The 17,531-nt window shown below is 40.2% G+C and overlaps 1 protein-coding gene across 1 annotated transcript; it reads right to left on the reverse strand.

Moving 5' to 3' along the window:
• Nucleotides 1–5,759: 5,759 nt before the first annotated feature.
• Nucleotides 5,760–14,912, reverse strand: LOC116713372 (bridging integrator 2-like). Its single transcript, XM_032553516.1, is given in 11 exon segments — nucleotides 5,760–6,138; nucleotides 8,121–8,213; nucleotides 9,062–9,716; nucleotides 11,980–12,062; nucleotides 12,145–12,197; nucleotides 12,200–12,219; nucleotides 12,335–12,420; nucleotides 12,503–12,610; nucleotides 13,077–13,172; nucleotides 14,724–14,763; nucleotides 14,875–14,912. Coding segments are annotated over 11 exon segments (1,386 nt in total). The 3' UTR covers nucleotides 5,760–6,024.
• Between the last annotated feature and the right edge of the window lie 2,619 nt (nucleotides 14,913–17,531).

Below are 17,531 nucleotides of genomic sequence, written 5' to 3' on the forward strand. Positions count from 1 at the left end.
TAAAAACACGACTCTAAACGGCACATTAAACTGCACCCTGTAGCTCTAGCTGATAGAAAGAAGAATGATATAAATTATGGCTTATGTGTTGCTATTTCAACTGGCAGTTCATTTCATCATGAGCTGGAGTTGCATATGTAACCAGGAAGAGACTGTGCCACACCGTACAACCAAGTGTTACGTTTTCTTAGTACGACTTGTCACCATCAGTCAAAACCCTAACTTTCATCTCCATAATCTATTCCCAATTAAAGTAATGGCACAGTGGCACCTTTTCTACCTGACAACAGAGCAAGTAATGAGTCCCATTGGAGCTCTACTGGCATAAAGTATGAACAACCTGTTGACACAACATGATCATCTGTTCTACAAGACCTTGGAAATGACTTCACACCCCTTGAACTTCGTATTCTACAATGCTACAACCACTAGCCTGGTAAAAACCATCTGCTTTTGCTTTGTACAGAGAGTCAGAACCTTGAGAAGTGATTGCTTGTTGGAGGCATAGGCTTGGACTTCTCACAGAGCACATAAATTCTTATAAAAATGTAAAGACTATGAAAAAATTCATAATCACTATGACACTTGACCTTCCACCTAACAGGCAGGCAGGATAAGTAGAGCATTGATCACAGAAGCAGCCACAAGTCACTATAAATACAGTAAAATGTGGTTTTAGAATCATTGATTCATATGCAAACCTAAATTTTTCTTTCCACCTCTCCATCCATCCATCCATCCATCCATTTTCTTACACCCTTGTCCCTAGTGGGGTCAGGAGGTGCTGGTGTCTATCTCCAGCTAATGTTCCAGGCAAGAGGCGGGGTCACCCTGGACAGGTCGCTAGTCCACCTCTCAAATATATTTAATCTTTTGTCAGTCTATCACGAAACACCCACATTAAACAGATTCACTCTTTAACGTATCAACATCTTTTTTAAAAAAAGTGCTAGAGGGGAAGTCAGCATTTTTCAGGCCGGGCCTGAAAGGGGAGCGCCACTTGCAATTAAACACTTTAATTATGTAAACTAGATGAATGGTGTCTGAATGGTTTTATTTGGAGATTTTTAAAAACATGAAGGAACTTTGGGAGAGGTCCTCTTTACCCTACGAAATGTTTGTTTTTCTGTGGTATCCACTATTTGGTTAACTTCTGAACCGTCCCTTCCTGTGGTGTGGCTCTGCATCCTGAAATATGTCAAATTACGGTGGCCAATCGTCAGCGGAGTGCCGTAAAATCCCAGCTGTGCTTTTAAAATGACTTATCAGATGCGAACACATGCCCTGCTCTAAATCGACTGTTGCTTTTCCGAACCAGGAAATGCACATCAAGCTCAAATGAAACACTCGCTTTTACCATTCTTCGATAACAGAAAGCGAACCGGAAGAAACTCAGCAGCAGAGGTTATAAAGATGGATGCCATTCTGCGTTTCAGAAAGATTACTTTGTAATGATTAATCCCAGTCAGCCAGAGTAAGCTAGTAAACAACAAGCGTACCAACTTGAAACATGGAGACAGGAAGTTATATTCCCATCTGATGTATGGACCCTGTGGACTGCACTGTGTGTCTTAAGCTAATTTTCAAAGACGAAACGAGGAGGGGAAATGAGCATCGGGTGATCTTAACAGATTTGGCACCAGCCTGTGGAAAACCAGTACGTTTCTGGCCGCGCACGGCTGTGAAACTGCAGAAAAGCTTAATGGCTGCTTTTCCAGTTACGTTAGCTAGCTAATTGGAAAGGTCTGAGTAACAGAAGCTCCCCGAAACACCTCTTCAGCTTGGCTGCAGTTACTTTTCCACACCGTGCTTGTAAAGTTTAAAGATTTCATTCTCCAATAGCCATGGAGCCAGCCATGTGGAGAAAATTAGAACATTTCACAGCCAAAACCGCCACAGACTGCCAAAAGTTACCAACCAACCAACACACACACACACACAGAGGACATGTCTGCGTTATGTCAGAAAAAGGGGCGATAAGAGATACACACTTCGAATGAGTCAGGCTGCATAACGGAGGACTCTTCCCTGCACACTTACAAACATACACAGGGCCACCCAAACACGCAGGAAGCCACATGATTATCACAATTAAAATAGCGATGTGGTTACTAATGTGGGAGTTTTGAGGGGGTGGGGGGAATTCTGCTGAGTACTTTCTAAAGTCAACGTGTGGGTATTTAAAAAAACCTGAAATTGCTCATGTGTGGAGCCATGACAACAGGCTAGGCGTCTGTGAACTGGATCTCTGGGGCCCAATGTGGCTCTTAATTACTTAATTAGCCAAAAACGTGGGAAGAAAGAGAGAGTTCATATTTAAACTACGGGGAACAGGGAAGCCTATACTTGTTCTTCTATCTGTAATGATCTTATCTGGCTTGTTCTTCACAAGGAAGGTTTTTTTCTAATACTCACAGCATGAGAAACAGTTTTCCTTTTTTAGGAATAAAAATAATTGTAGTTTTCTAAGCTCACAACAAAACAAAACCGTGTACAATACAGTCCAGCGAAAGAGTATTTACTCCTTTAAAAAAGGAAAAACTGAAAATCTAATTACTTTTCAAATTATTGGGTTAGTTTTCTAATTTATCTTTCTTTCAACAGGTCGTATTGGTTTTGGGATTCTACAGTTTTAACTTAATAGGAAATACTGCAGAAATATTCCTTTAGATTGAAAATATTCCTGAACCTCTACATTAATGTTGCTTCCTTTAGAAAAGGAAATAATATGTGACCATTTCAGATCAAATGTATTTAGCTCTAGTTTCTGATGTTCACATTTGTTTGCACGCTTTTGACATTTTAGTGTTTCGGAACATCAAACCAATTAAAGTATTAGTAAAAGACAACACAAAATGTAGTTTCTAGATTGTTTTTAGATGAAGGTGAAAAAAGTGAGCCAGCTTGTTAGCCTTCCTCCACTTTGAGAATGTATTTAATATTCCAACAACATGCCAACATTTGTCAACTGCTAAGAGAATTATTCCTGACAACTCCACCGAAACTCACCTCTAAAAGATCTGAACTAACCCTTCATAATATGTAGAAGAAACTACCAGTCATATAGTGCTATTTTGTAGCACAAATAACTATGTTAACATCAGTTGTTATAAAAATGCTACATATATCAAATATGACTTAAATGAAATTTAACTTCATAATTTAAGGCCTCTCTCTTTAACAAATGCCTGCTCTTCCTGAAACTCTGCCTTCAGGAAGTCATCACAACATGGCTCCTCTATCAACCCTTTAACAACATTTTTACCTGCATTTCACTCAGAGATAGCTGGTTTAATGAGCTCAGATCATGCACAGATCCAACAGGTGTTTGCTAATTGCTACTGGCTAGTCTGAAGGAGCTGAGTAGAGAGGACTCCTCTGTGATATGGAAACCTGGAAGCTTGGGAATTGCAGCTCCCAGGAGGAGCTAGGGTCAGCCAGGTATTTTGCACAGTTGTAGTCTGTAAACACTGGCATAACCAGTCAGGAGTCACGTTAGCTTTAGCATCAGCTTTTCAGATAGGAGATGAACTGTGTTAGCTCCAAGCAGCACCGAGCTGCACACGCGTCCATTCCTGCTAATGTTGTTTTTCTAACTGCGACCTCTGACCTCGCCCTGACCAGTCGTGTCTCTGCCCGCGGTGTGGAGGAATATCGTTTCAGGAAGAAACGCATATTAAACATTTCCTCTGTTCATTTCCACAGAGAGCGACTTGTTCTCCTGCGGCCTCCCATGTGAGGCGCTTTGTACCGCTGCTACCAGAGGCTTGTTTAAGAGATGTTTAATCGATGTGAAATGGAAGTTTAAATCACTTTTTATATCACCTCAGGGTGTTTACACAGAGTGAACTCTACAAAGGTGAAGAATGCGACCGTGCTGAGGTTGAGACTCCGTAGCTGGCAGGGGAGCTTTTTCTGTGTTTATCCACCGTGTGCCTCTTCACGTTAACGCTGCGTACTGATGGAGCTGCGTCATGGCAGCATGGAGCCCCGAGTGACCTCAGAGTTTTCCTTCAGCCCGAAGGAAAACTCACTGCAAACAAGCAGCGCAGCGCAGAGCAGAACAGTGCGAGGTCAGCAGGGAGGAAACAAACCTCTGACATGTCCTCACCCAGTTAGGGCCCCACTCTGAAAAAAAGTACAAGACAAGTAACAATAAATTAGATTCATACTGGAGCAAAGCCCAGAGTGCTCCACTGAGAATATCTCCTTTTAACATTAATCTCTTCATGGCTGTGCAGGTAGATGAAGTATGCAAACCCCCCTGATAAAACAAACAAACAAACAAAACAAACGGATCACCAGCTGTTTTGCCACATGGTCCAAAATTGTGAAGTTGAAAGAACTTGAGGGGGAGGGAGCATAATCCTTTTCTTTTTTTTCCACATTGAATTTTAAAAAATAAACATTAATTTGCTCAATAATAAACTAACTATGCAGGATCTTATTCAAACAAAGAATTTTTGCAGAAATGGGATCTGTAAATCATCGTAGATCTAAAACATAAAAAGGTTTTGCACCATCGGGTTGTTCTACTGCAGGTTTCACCAACTCAAATCGAAGACTTTTTAAGGCCAATACTCATGGATTACTCATGAATTTAAGACCTATATGTCCAAGGAAGCGTAATAACTTCATCCAGATAACTGCCGACAAACTGTAACTCACACGAGGTAGACGACCCAACAGCTAGTTAGCTAGAAAGAGTCTGTGACCAGAGAGTCACCGAACGCAAAAAAAGACGTCTGCGTGACTCAACCTTGAGCCTTACGAGAAAACAAAATACATACAATATACTCTAAATAAAATAATCCTGCCAAAAGAAAATTTTAGATCTGTGATCAACATATTCAAGGCCAACTCGCTTTTTGAAATGAATTTGTCATTTTAAGGCCTTAATTTGATGCATAAATTTAAGACTTTTTAGGGATCGGAGGACATGTTGTCAAGATAAATGTAACTGTTTTTACCTTGGACCTTTTCAAGTGAATATCCATCTTTCATTAGTGAATATCCCAATTTTGTTGGGTTTTTTCACGTGAATTCCCAATACAAATGCAGGCCTACAGTGTTTGTCTCTGAAAATAAATGGTAAAAATAAAGTGTCCATCTGAATCAACTTTGCTCCATCCAGGATGGTGGTCAGGGGCCGAATGAAATACTTCAGGGGACCATAGATGGCCCCCGGGCCACACTTTGAGCACCCCAGGTTTAGCACAACTGAACAAGTTGGCTTTGTTTCAAAATTCTATCTCTGGCTTGTAAATGTTCAGTTCACTTTTTTTTAAATTGGTCCTTTTTTCTAGCCAGACTAAAACCATCTTATTTACAAATGTGTCCTGGGCTGAATGGCTTTTTTCTCTTCAGCCCAAATCTTCTGTGTACTTTATTGAAAATTTGTGTAATAAAACAATCAGAAAACCAAAACTATCATAATTTAGAAAAATTAAACATGGTTGTCTTTACAAAGACAAACATGACATGCATGCAAAGCTCTCATGTCTTACCTTCTTTATTGCTTTCAACAAAATTTGGCTTTTTTTGACCAACAAATTTTTAGCTCAATCTTTGTTCAGTTTTTATAGTTCAGCCCCCCCACCCCCCCCCCCCCCCCCCCCCCCCCCCCGCAGGTGTCTTTGTGTTTACAGTGCACATAATTTCAGTTAGTCTGTAAAAATCCACCATTTATATAGCAGCACATAAATCTATTGGTGTATTAACCCAGGTCTTACTTTAAAAAAACCCAAAAAAACTTCTCCCATCATTTAGAACTTTATTGATTTTGTTGTAAAACATTAAAAACAGCTTGAAAAGATTGTTTCACAGTGGCTCGTAGAAATCTTGTAAAAACATAAAGAGGTGAAAATACTGGAACATTTCCAAACACTTATGTAATGTTCGTCAGCTGGGTCCCGTTTGTTCCACAGGTTGCATCATCATCACCACCATCACCATCATCATCATCATCATGTGTGACCCAGTATCAGCTCAGAGGAAAGGAGAAAGGTCAGAGTGGCGGCGGCCTCAGTCCGCCTGCAGCGGGCCGACCAGGTTTCCTGAGAAGATCCCAGAGTGGTGGTCCAGATCCTGGTGCTGCTTCCAGTTCTCCTCCCTGATCCCCATCAGCAGGCCGTCCAGCTGCCAGACACACACAGATGGAAAACCCAGCTTAGAACACACACCCACTGCGCATGCAGTACACACTCACAACCACTTTTACAACCATCATGATAAATTATGCTGGATGATAAACTGTCCCAGAAGTTATTGTGATAATTGATAAACTTTGAGATAATTTTCAAGTAAAATAATGGCAATGGTGTAATAATGAAAGAGCATGTTCTGAAAGAAAACCGTTCTTGCCTTCCTTCATCTCTTAAGTCAAGTTCATTTGTGTTTCACATTTCAGCTGCAAGGGAGTTCAAAGTGACTTACATCATCATGCAGTATCCTACAAGTAATTATCAAAAGCAACTTGCAGTTTTCTGGAAGTTTGTTCCAGATTTGTGGTGGATAGAAGCCAAATGCTGCTTCTCTTCATTTGGTTCTGGTTCTGGGGAAGCAGAGCAGAACCAGAACCAGAAGAGTGGAAGTGTGAATACAGAGAAAGAGAGCAACTAAGAAGAAGTGGGACGATGTGAGGACTGAAGAGAGTCACCAGGAGTAAAGGGACATACCGCATAAAATGAAGGTAGAGGAAGCAAAGGCCAAACAAACACCGACTCTGACAACAGGTTGGACAGTAAGGAAGGATGATTTATATCGGTTGGCAAGGCAAGAGATGGAGACAGGAAGGATGTCCAACAGGTTAAGAGGATTAAGAATCAAGATGAAATTGGTCTGACACATTCAAAAAGTGTTAAAGGAAGATGGATGGAGTACTTTAAAAAGTTGATAAATTAAGAAAATGAGAGAACCAAAAGGAGAAGAAGTGGCTACTGTAGATCAGGAGATCTAAGATTAGTAAGGATGAAGCAAGATAGACATGGAAAAGGGTGAAGAGTAGAAAGGCAGTTGGTACGGATGATATACCTGTGGAGGAGTGGAAGTGTCCAGGAGAGACAGCAGTGAGTTTTTGACTAGTGTTCAGTGAGAGAGAGAAGAGGTCTGAAGAATGGAGGAGAATTGTGCTGGTGCCAATTTTCAAGAACAAGGGAGAAGTCTACAGAGGTACAAAGTTGATGAGTCAATCAATGACGTTATGGGAAAGAGTTGTTAAATGAAGCCTGAGGTTAGAAGTGGGCATCTGTGAGTGGCAGTATAGTTTTATGACAAGAAGTTCTCTTTGGGAGTGACAAAAATGGATACATTTCTAACCTTGAGCTGTCAGTCAGCATCTGACTGACAGCTCATGTCAGAGGTTGGAGATAAAGTCCGAGAAGACAGACTGAGATGGTTTGGACATGTACAGAGGAAATACATCAGCAGAAGGATGCTGAGGATGGAACCGACAGAGAGGAAGACCAGAGAGCAGATTTATGGATGGAGTGAAAGAGAACAGGAAGGTAGTTGGTGTGAGAGGAGAAGATGCACAAGACATGGTTACATGTAGACAGATGACTCGCTGTGGCGACCCCTAAGGGGAAAGGCTGAAAGGAAAAGAAGATTTTCATTCCACTTTACAATGACACACTACTTTGTACTGCTCCATCACACAACATTCCAAAAAATACATAATTTCATACATAATACAGGTTTGTGGCTGTAACATGACAAATGTGTAGATGAGGCAAAGGAACTAGGAACTGATCAAGCTTCTGTTGAACGTACGATGGTAAACAGAGAAGCTGGATTGTGTAAAATAATAATTAGGATCTGAACACAATTTTTTCTTGTTTATTTTATCTGCAGGGGAAATTATTCTGAGAAAATGGCAAAGACTCCTCACGAGCATAAGATCAAAAGCGGAAAAAAAAAAAAAAGTTGAATGCTTACAACTGAAGGCTAAAAACAAGTTTCCACAATGTCTTGGTCTGAAATGACTTGTTAGGTCAAAAGTTTACAGGAAGGGTGTCATCCTCAGTGTGAGCAGCAGCATGATGTAAGGCGAGATATGCTCTTTGAGAACACACACACACGTGTGCACACACACAAAGAAAGAGAGAGAGAGAAAGATTAACCTCTTGGGTGTCAGCTAGCACCAGGATGACGTCTCCTTGTTCAAACTGCAGCTGGCCTTCTTCAGACGATTCATTGCTCTCTGTCGCCACCGCCTGGTGGAAAATAAGATAGTTTTATTGTTTTGTTCAAAGGTGGCTGAGAAATTTTCAATTTCAACTCAATAAACACAAGAACATTTTGCTGTTCACAGGAATTTTTTGGTTCCCTTGCAATAATGTATTTGGTAGTCAGTTCATGTGGCATTATTAAAGTCCTTCTGCTACGGAATAAAGTTTTTGCAAGGGTTTCCATTTCTCTTAATATCTCAATAGAGTAATATAGAGTTTTATCTCTTTTTTGATAAATGTACCACAAACTTGAGCACAGCAGTTCAAACCTGGGCTTTCCATTCCTGCTCTAAAACAAACATGACAGAAACTTTCTGTAAGAAATTATTTGAACTATTTTTGAGTTATTTTCATGGAGTAATACTGTCTCCTGTTTTGGTTGTGTCCGTTACTCGGAATTATTAATAACTGGACATATTCTTGTGCAGTCCCAACTCCAATGAAAGGTATGACACAAACAAACATCAACACACAGTTAAGAGATCAGCTTTCAACCCGTTTTCTGCTCCAAATGGTTAAGAACCTATAAACACGTTTTCACTGGGGATCTTTAAGGTGTATGTATAATTTTAAATTGACATTTGTTATCAATGTGACTTTATACAAAATGGTGCGTTTGTGAGTTGATTGTGAAGGAACGCCTCCAGTCCTTTATGGGGCGTCTTACTATCCAATAGAGAGTATATGCAACTTCTTAATAAAAAAAAAAATCTGAATTCTCTCTTCTCTTTGACGATGGGTCTGGTTTTGGACTCAGATATTTTTTGGGAGAACATGGAGAAAAGTAACTTAAGATTAATTTTGTGTTGCTACTGGACAGCAGTGATGTAGACCTTGTAGAGAAAGCCAGGTGGATTCTGAGAACTCAAGTCATCACTCTCCTCTGTCGTCTCTGGATTGTCCGACGTTTCCATCTGGTCCTCCCCTTCGGCAGGTAGCAGAGGCTGCTGGCCTGTGGAGTGGAAGGACTGGCGGGGGACCGGAACAGGCGGAGGTTCGGGTTTGGCCTCCTCTGACGACGGAGTGCCCACAGCGCCCTGGTCGAGACTCTGCACATCATCGCCATCCGCCATCTCAGAGGGGTTGGACAGTTCCTGATTCGCCGCCTCAGACTTTGGCACCCCGAGTCCAGAGTCATCCGACTGGTTCGTGGCGAGCTCCGCCTCCAGGTCCTCCGGACTCTCATTGCGTGTGCTCTTGCTGCTGTTCTCATCGTCGCACACAGATTGCCTCTTGGGTGTGTTCACACCGCTGGAGCTGAGATCCGAGTCTGACGAAGTGATGCTTTCGGATGGGGCGCCGCTCTCCTCTGGGGCGGTGTCTTCTTCAGAAATGCCCTGAGTCTGTTGGACGGGGGAAGTTGGAGCAGCCTCTTTGCCGTTTTGGGTGGAGGAATGGATGGAGACGTGGTCAGCTGGGAAAGCCGTGTTGCAGGGGATGGGGTTGGAGATGGCCAGGGACTTTCTTTTCTTTGACTTGCCAGTTGAGCTGTTTGAGAAGAAAGAGGAGAGTATTGGCTCAGAAAATAAGGGACAAATGTGAGCACATCAAACAAAAATCACACTGATTCTTTAGCACACAACACAGTGCGATTTACAAGCCAAATTAAGGATAGTGAGACAAAGGATTCAACAACTTGTAAAAACTTTGTTGACGTAACAACAAGAAATTGTGAAGGACTTTTAATTTCACTCTTCTAAAGTCTCACTCCAAGTTCTTTGACTTTGTGTTAACAGGGGTGGAAATTAAACATTTCCTCCAGCAGCCGCAGCGGCGGGTAGAGACATTTTCTTAGCAGCCACTAAGACGTCTCAACAGCCACAGTTTTTCTTTTTTTATGTGTAACATTTCACTTGATTACAAACCCCTCCAGTACAAGCAAATTATACTGAACAAAATTATAAACGCCCCATGTCAAATATTGTTGCCATGAGGAGTTAACGGCTGTAAATGAGCATTTGCTGACATTTTATTGTACAAAAGTAATATTTCTCTTTAATATTAGTAATATTTGTGTAGAATTTTTAATCCAGCTTGCCGTCAGTGAGCAATACTCAGTGAGTTGTGTTTTTTTTTACTCAGTGCATGTGTGGGGCATGTCCAGTGGGTGGTCAGACAAAACTAGCAACAGCTGGACAGTCCTTGGACCACCCCACCCCAAAATGTCAAACTTTTTCACAAGTATATGAGTTTGGACAGGAGTTCAAAATGCCAATGGTGGGTTGGCATTTCCTGTTCAAAATGCCAACCCACCACAGTGGCGGGTGCACTGTTCAAATTCACACACCATGTCATACTGTTACCCGCATTTGGCCACTAGGGGGTGCCAATTTACACCCCTGTGTGTTAGGCATTAGTTTATGGAAGGGCACTCTGCTGCAGTCTCGTACTCCCACACACTCCCAACATGCTTCCCAGAGTAACTCGGTGTATAAGGGAGTCCAGCCTCTCCAAAAGCAGAGCTTCAGATGCTAAAATATTTGTGCAGACAAGCTGAGCTGTTGCCTGGTTGGTGTCAGTTGACCTTACACCTGCAGAGCGACTGCCTCCAACCTTTGAGGTTGCAACAATTCATTGTTGCAAGCATCTGTTACTACAAGGGTGCAAACACTTCTACATGTTGGCTTTGTTGATTAAATATGCATACATCTAAAGATGATTTGACCTTTTTGTGAGCACTATAATCATGAAGTCTTGGTCATTTTTATAACATTTTTGAGGAATAGCCTTGCTATGAAGCACAACCTTGATTTGTGAGTACTCAGCACTCTATCACATTTTCTGTGAATCAGCATTTGTGCTAAAAAAAATATTGAATTGTTATACAAAGACCGTCTTCCTTAAAGTGTTTCTCAAAGCGTCTGCTTCGTTCTATGACAGCCATACGTTTAGCAAAATTGAACATAAGCCTAACCCAAACTGGATTACAGCTTTTTACTGTCAGAAAAGAGCTGCTACGCAATATTTTGGGTTATTATCTTTAGGAATAACAGCCAGAGCTATGAGTCAAACACTACAACATGCTCCAGAAATCCCCTTGTAATCTTCCTAAGTCGCTGTATCCTGCAGAGTCAGGCCAGCCTGTGGCGTACCCAGGCATCACGCCGAGCCCCTCCCATGTTTCACAGCAAGAATCTTTTCCATAAACAAAGATCTTAACTGATTACCAAAGCATTGTGGGTTCAGGGACAGCCTCTCTTCAGAGAGGAGTCTCTGCCTTGTAGAAGCAAAGCAATGTAATTATTTAAAGGTGAGACACTTAAAAGAAGAAGAGTCAACAACTTTACTCGGTTTTGTGTCCAAAGTTCGGCCAATGGAATGATGCTGTGTGGTACAAAGGTCCACATTTGGCATTTGTGTCTCCATTGGCAGTGTGTTCCTCAGTATGTGGGCGTGAATAAGGGTAGGGCTGTGGGACCATGAGGGACCATGAGAGCCCATGAAAGCGTTGATGATGATGTCATTTTGCGTGTGTACTCTTTAGTGGCCAGTTTCTCTGAAATCTCTCAGAATATTTTTTTTATTGCTCCACCCAGTAGATGCTGTAAATGCTTCTCCACGATAACTGATAAAGGGCTTGATCATGGAATTATCAATTTGCTTCTCGCCGTCTACTACGGTCTCAGTGATGATTGAACTGATGGTTGAGATGTTGTTCCAGGAGTCTGACCATCTAGTTTAAACCAAAGTCTGGTTCATTTTGGGCTTCACAGCAGCCATGATTAAAACAAATGTAAAAGCATTGCCCTACCTACTCAAACCCTTGATGATGAAATTTTTGCCTGAGTGCTGAGTCTCCAGTTTCTTCATCACATTGTAAAGTTCCCGGTTTAGCTGTAAAAAGAAGAAACTCAAGATGATTACAGGAGGACCTTCTGGAGTCTTTCGTTCGCACAGCAGCAGTGAGATTTCTTACCACGCTCATTTCTTTATAGAAGACATCTCTCAGGTTTGAGATGTTCTGGAACACGTGACGTAGCAGCCGATCCGACTGCAGACAGAGAAACCAGATCAAATTCGAACTTTGTCCATGAAACAAAGTTTTCTTTCTTCCCACACAGATTCCAGCAAAATCTGAGTCTGTGTTGAGTTTCTGCTGCTGATACCTCTGGTAGAGAACAGGCAGCTCTTCCCGCAGCTCGTTATTTATCTCCTCAAAGACATTCTGGGCTTTGTTGAACTCCTCCTCTGCCTGATAAGCAGGATTAGAAAGAATGTTGGGAAAATATAAAAGCGAAATTCCAGCTATAAGCAGCCATGCCTATTTATGTTACCTTGGTGATTTTGGCTTCGTCCTTTTTCTTGGCGCTCTGCAGAGCTTCCAGGTGGTGACGAGCCGAATCGTAGTCCACCAGTTTGCGTCCCCGCTTCGCAACCCGGTCCTGAAAAAGCAAAAAATAAAAATAAAAACCCACTCATCACAATGACTCCAAAAAGACAATCTGTTAACAAAAAATTATGGAAAAAAAAACAATACAGTGATAGGACACAGATCTGCACACCCAACAGCAGATATGTTGAACATTTGTTGTTTTTTTCATAACAATTGGATAAAATGTTAGACGCATGTTTTGATGTGTAAATTAGGATAATTTTTATATTCATTAATATCCATCAGATTTATAACCGTAGAATCTGTTTTGCTTTGCTTATCTGTTGATAAAACAAACAGTTTCTAGAAAATCTGAGAGATAGATCAGGCACATCTGTATTGGAAACACAGCTGCTGAGCGCCATTCCTTCCCACAGCCAAGTTGTTTTTTTTTTTTTTTATAGCAAACTTAAATGATAACATTTAATTTCCTTTTGGGATGAATAAAGTTTTTTTTTTAATTTATTTTCCTTTACCTTGACCTCAGGAAACTGGCTGGTGTAGTTCTCCATGGTGCGGACGAGCTGGTCACTTATTTTCTCCTCAAAGTCGTTCCATAGCAAGTCCTCACTCTAAAGCACAGGAGGAGAGTCAGTCAGTCCAAAAAACTACATTAAAAGAATAATTGAATAGAAACAACAATCTTGAATTTTTAAAAAAAGTCTGTCTAAAGCCTGAAAACCTGCAATATAGCAAACGTATAGATAAATGCATGACAAGTAAAAAAGATTTTAAAAAATCATGTATTCAGCATCTAACTGGACTTGATTGACGAGAGGGCAGCATGACAGAATCCTCGTTCCTTCTTATCCAAGATGGCGTCTCATCTTCACAGTCAGCCAAGAAGTTAAACTTTAGTTTTCATTTGCTCAGATCGATGATCAGGTTTTCTGTTTCTCTTTCAGAGCTTGAGACAAACTGAAAACGCGACTCACTGCTTTCTTAGAAATCTTTTTTTTTTTTTTCCTTGTCACGTGTTTATAAGGGCCAAATATTGTGGATTTGTGTCCCTGCTATGCATTCTGTAGCGAGCTGAATTTTGAGAGAAGGGGTAGATTATTCAATATTTTTTCGTCCTTCTCATTCAAAACTTTTGTTCATGTCAACTTTTGTTCATGCTGTTCATGTCAACATATGACATGTTCAGTTTAAACTGTAAGCAAAATTTATCAAATTTCAGAATTGCATCACAGGTTTCCCCCCAGAAAACTTGCTAAGCCCAGTGGTTGGGCGCTAGGCAGTCATTCATCCAGTGGCCCGTCGTGTTGAGTTAAAATGGGCAACACTTTATTAGACGAGCATAAGATATAAGACAGACATGACGCTGTCATAGACATGACATAACACCTGCCATGAACATGAAGGAGTCTTTATGAATGTTTATGACTATTGTCATTCAGTAAATAATGACTCTTTTTCTTTTTAAGAAAGATAAAGTAACACAAAACTTTTGCAAACAATCGAGTTTTTAAAACTACACGCAGTCATCTAAAGCAAAGTTGCTTTAAAAGTTGCATGGAAAGTCCATTAAAAGTGCCAACTTTGCATTAAAGTGTCATTATTTACAAAATAATGCAAAGTCGGCACTTTTAATGGACTTTCCATGCAACTTTTAAAGCAACTTTGCATTAAAAGTGTCATTATTTACAAATGATGCATCAAGACAACCAGTCATAGGACATTCATAAAGACTCCTTCATAGTCTTTATGAATGTCTATGGAGGAGTGTTCAGTCGGTCTTATGCACCACCTCGTCAAATAAAGTGTTACCAAAAATCCTAAAGTTGACAAGAAATTTTAAAGTATCACTTGATAAACTATGTGTTATTGAAAGACTGCAAGGTTAATACCTGAACACCAAATGTAAAGTCTTAAAAATGCAAACATTTTAAAAAGAGTTAAATAAACAAGCAATGCTTAGCCTGGTGGAGGCACAAGTAAAACCTGGTGGCCCGCCAGGCTTATAATACACCGAGGAAACCCTGCATCAATTTATATAGGAGTAGCAGCATAAGGAGGTCTATGAACAATGCATTTTTTTTTTAATGAATAAATTTCAATCACCATAAGTCATTATTCCACTTCATTTTCACATTAGGTATCATAATGAACAAAAGCCTCACCTCTGTAATGACAGTGAGGGTCGTTCCATGCCGTCCCAGTCTGACTCATACACGTCTCTCAGGGTCAGGGACAGTCGCTTGGATGTTCATTGCACAGCTGTGGAAAAGCGTTGCAGGTCTTAGAAAGGTCATCATTAAAACTTATCGCTACTCCACCAGCTTCAGCTGCACAGAGCCCTGAGGAGGCATTGTGTCAAACAGCTTGTTGTTTCCTGACTGGATGAGTCATACATGAAGCGCTGCTTCTGCTGAATTTCTTTTTGCTTTTTTTTTTTTTTTTAAACACAGTTGGCTTTTGCTTTTCTGTCATGCAGCCCAGCAATGCAGACAGAATTGCGAAAAGTCATCAGAATTAGGAATAGATCAAATTCACTTCTCTTTTCGCCTCACTAGTGGGGGCCGACGTCCAGCCTGAACGCAGCACATTGCAATGTGTTTAAACTCCACTTTTCACTGCCGCATAGTACGCCTTACGTCTTTAAACAACCCTGGTTCCGTCGACCTGTGGCCAGAGGAAAAGCAGACAAAACCAAGAAGTTAACCGAAGTCACACTTTTGCTCCATCGTTTCCTTGGCAACCTCACATTATTGGTACTATGTTTCAAGTGTGCTGCATGTTGCTTTTTGGAGCTTATTCCCCATGAGTAAACAGAAAGTATCTTTTATGTTGGGAAATTATGACAGCATATTAGAGCATATGGTAGATAGAAAAAAAAGGAGTAAATTTCTGCCCAAAAAAACCATCTTTAGATTAAACTCGAGACATTTTCTAGAAGGAAAACTTGGAATTCTCTAGTCTTGCAAGAAAAAAGCTTTGAAACCTTTAGGTTAGTCTCAGAAATGTTCTAGAAAAACAACTTAAAAGTTTCAATAGTCAAACATTTTCAACTTTGAGGTCAGAAAAGTTCACATTTTTCCCTAGAACTTTTCTGAAATTAATCTGAAAGTTTTTTTTCTTGCAGATGTTCAACTTTTTGAACTCTGAGAATTTCCAAGTTTTTCTAGAAAATTTCTGAGGTTTTTTTTGCCCAGGTTTACTATCATCCCCCCTTATCTACATTGGCCATAGCAAGCCGTTGTAGAAAATTCTTGTGCAGTGGTCGATATTACTGGATAGGACGCGCCTACTAGCCGCTGTAGCTAGTGACGTGCTAGCAGCAGCTAGCTCTCCTACAGGCACCATTACTATGCATCCAGTCATGTCCACAAAACAACCTATACAGTTTAAATGTGGGGTGAGCTGGAATCTGTGGGACCCTCTTTTTTTAAATTCTGATTTAAAAATATGGCGTAAATTACAAATGTTTTGATACATAAAATATGAATTCTCCTGTATCTCTAAGCAGTTTGATTTCTGTCAGTTCTGTCAAGATGCAAGAGAGGACCAAACAAATTCCTCCTTTATACTGAATAATTAATTTACTTTTAAGTAATTGCTACTGTAGGAGACATAGTTTGTTAAATACTTTATGAAATATTTATTGTATTTGTTATGAACATCACAACTTTCTACAAACAAATGAGACAGTTGTTACAGGTTTTGCCATTTATTGAAAACACACTAGTCACAGTGTGTCCAATCCTGGACAATATAGCTCAGAAACTTTTCGCCGTATAAATGTTTCATATCAGCGATATCAATAATTCTCGATAGATAATTGTTTTCCCCAAATACCTAAAGTATTGCCAAACTGGTGGCGTAACATTTTCTGTTTTATCCACAGTTTTCACTCCAAACCGTTGTTTTTAAATTTTTCAGCAGTTATGAGGCACAGTGGCAGTGACGATTGCAAGCATGCATATTCACACAAAGCTGAATAAATAGAAAAATAAGCACAAGAGACTGTGTAGTATGGGCAAATTTCCAACATACGAAAAATATAAGAACAGTACAATTTTCGAATAAATCATCATCAGATTTAAAGAAATGAGCAACTTGCAGGATAATTTAAAAATGTGCACATAGGTTTCTGCATAGAAATGAGAAATGGAAAAAAAACAGTAGCAGGGATGTAAACACTGGGTTGAGGGGGAATCGTAGCAGCTAGCGTTTAAATAGTTGCAACAGTTGAGGTAATGAAGTGAAAGCAGCAAGCAAGTCACTCTGTGAACTCCCTTCCTGTTGCTCATTGACACTTTTCTTTACTTGTTATCTCTCAGAAATACAAAAATTAAAGAGGTACTAACAAAAGAGCCTAGCTAAAAGGGGCAACTGGAGAATACACCAAACGACACAACAGTTAGCAACAAGAGAAAGGCGAAAAAAGTGAAGCTTGTCAGCAGGTATAAGCAGAGACCACTTTGCTAGCAATAGCCAACAAGCTAATGGTTAAACTAGCTCAAATAGAGTAGCAGACACAGATGAACAGATGTCAGAGCTTCAAGGTCCCATAAAAACAACAAGTAAGCGTCTCCTCCATATAATGAGTGGCAACCTACCCATAGAAATCAATACAAGCCGCCCTGAATGTAGTTTTTTGTTTAGATTTTTTTTAAATGAAGGACTGCAGAGGTTTGTATTCCAATAAATTTGGTGAATTGTTTATTACAGATCAAAAATGCACATTAAAGGACTGTATTGGCAGCCATACAAACAAGAAAATCAATAACAGCAAATACAACAAAGGACAGAATAACCTACTGTATATGAAACCTCAGAAGCTTAAAATACACTTAAACTTGCTTTGCTTACCTCAGAAAATTATGCTAAAACACTTGATTTGATTCAGTTGAAATTAAGACAAATTGAACTGCATTTAGGTTACCTACGCTGCTTTTAAATGTTAGTTATTATTAATAATAGTCATA

Source organism: Xiphophorus hellerii, chromosome 22 (assembly GCF_003331165.1).
Source record: "Xiphophorus hellerii strain 12219 chromosome 22, Xiphophorus_hellerii-4.1, whole genome shotgun sequence".
Classification (NCBI taxonomy): Eukaryota; Metazoa; Chordata; class Actinopteri; order Cyprinodontiformes; family Poeciliidae; genus Xiphophorus; species Xiphophorus hellerii.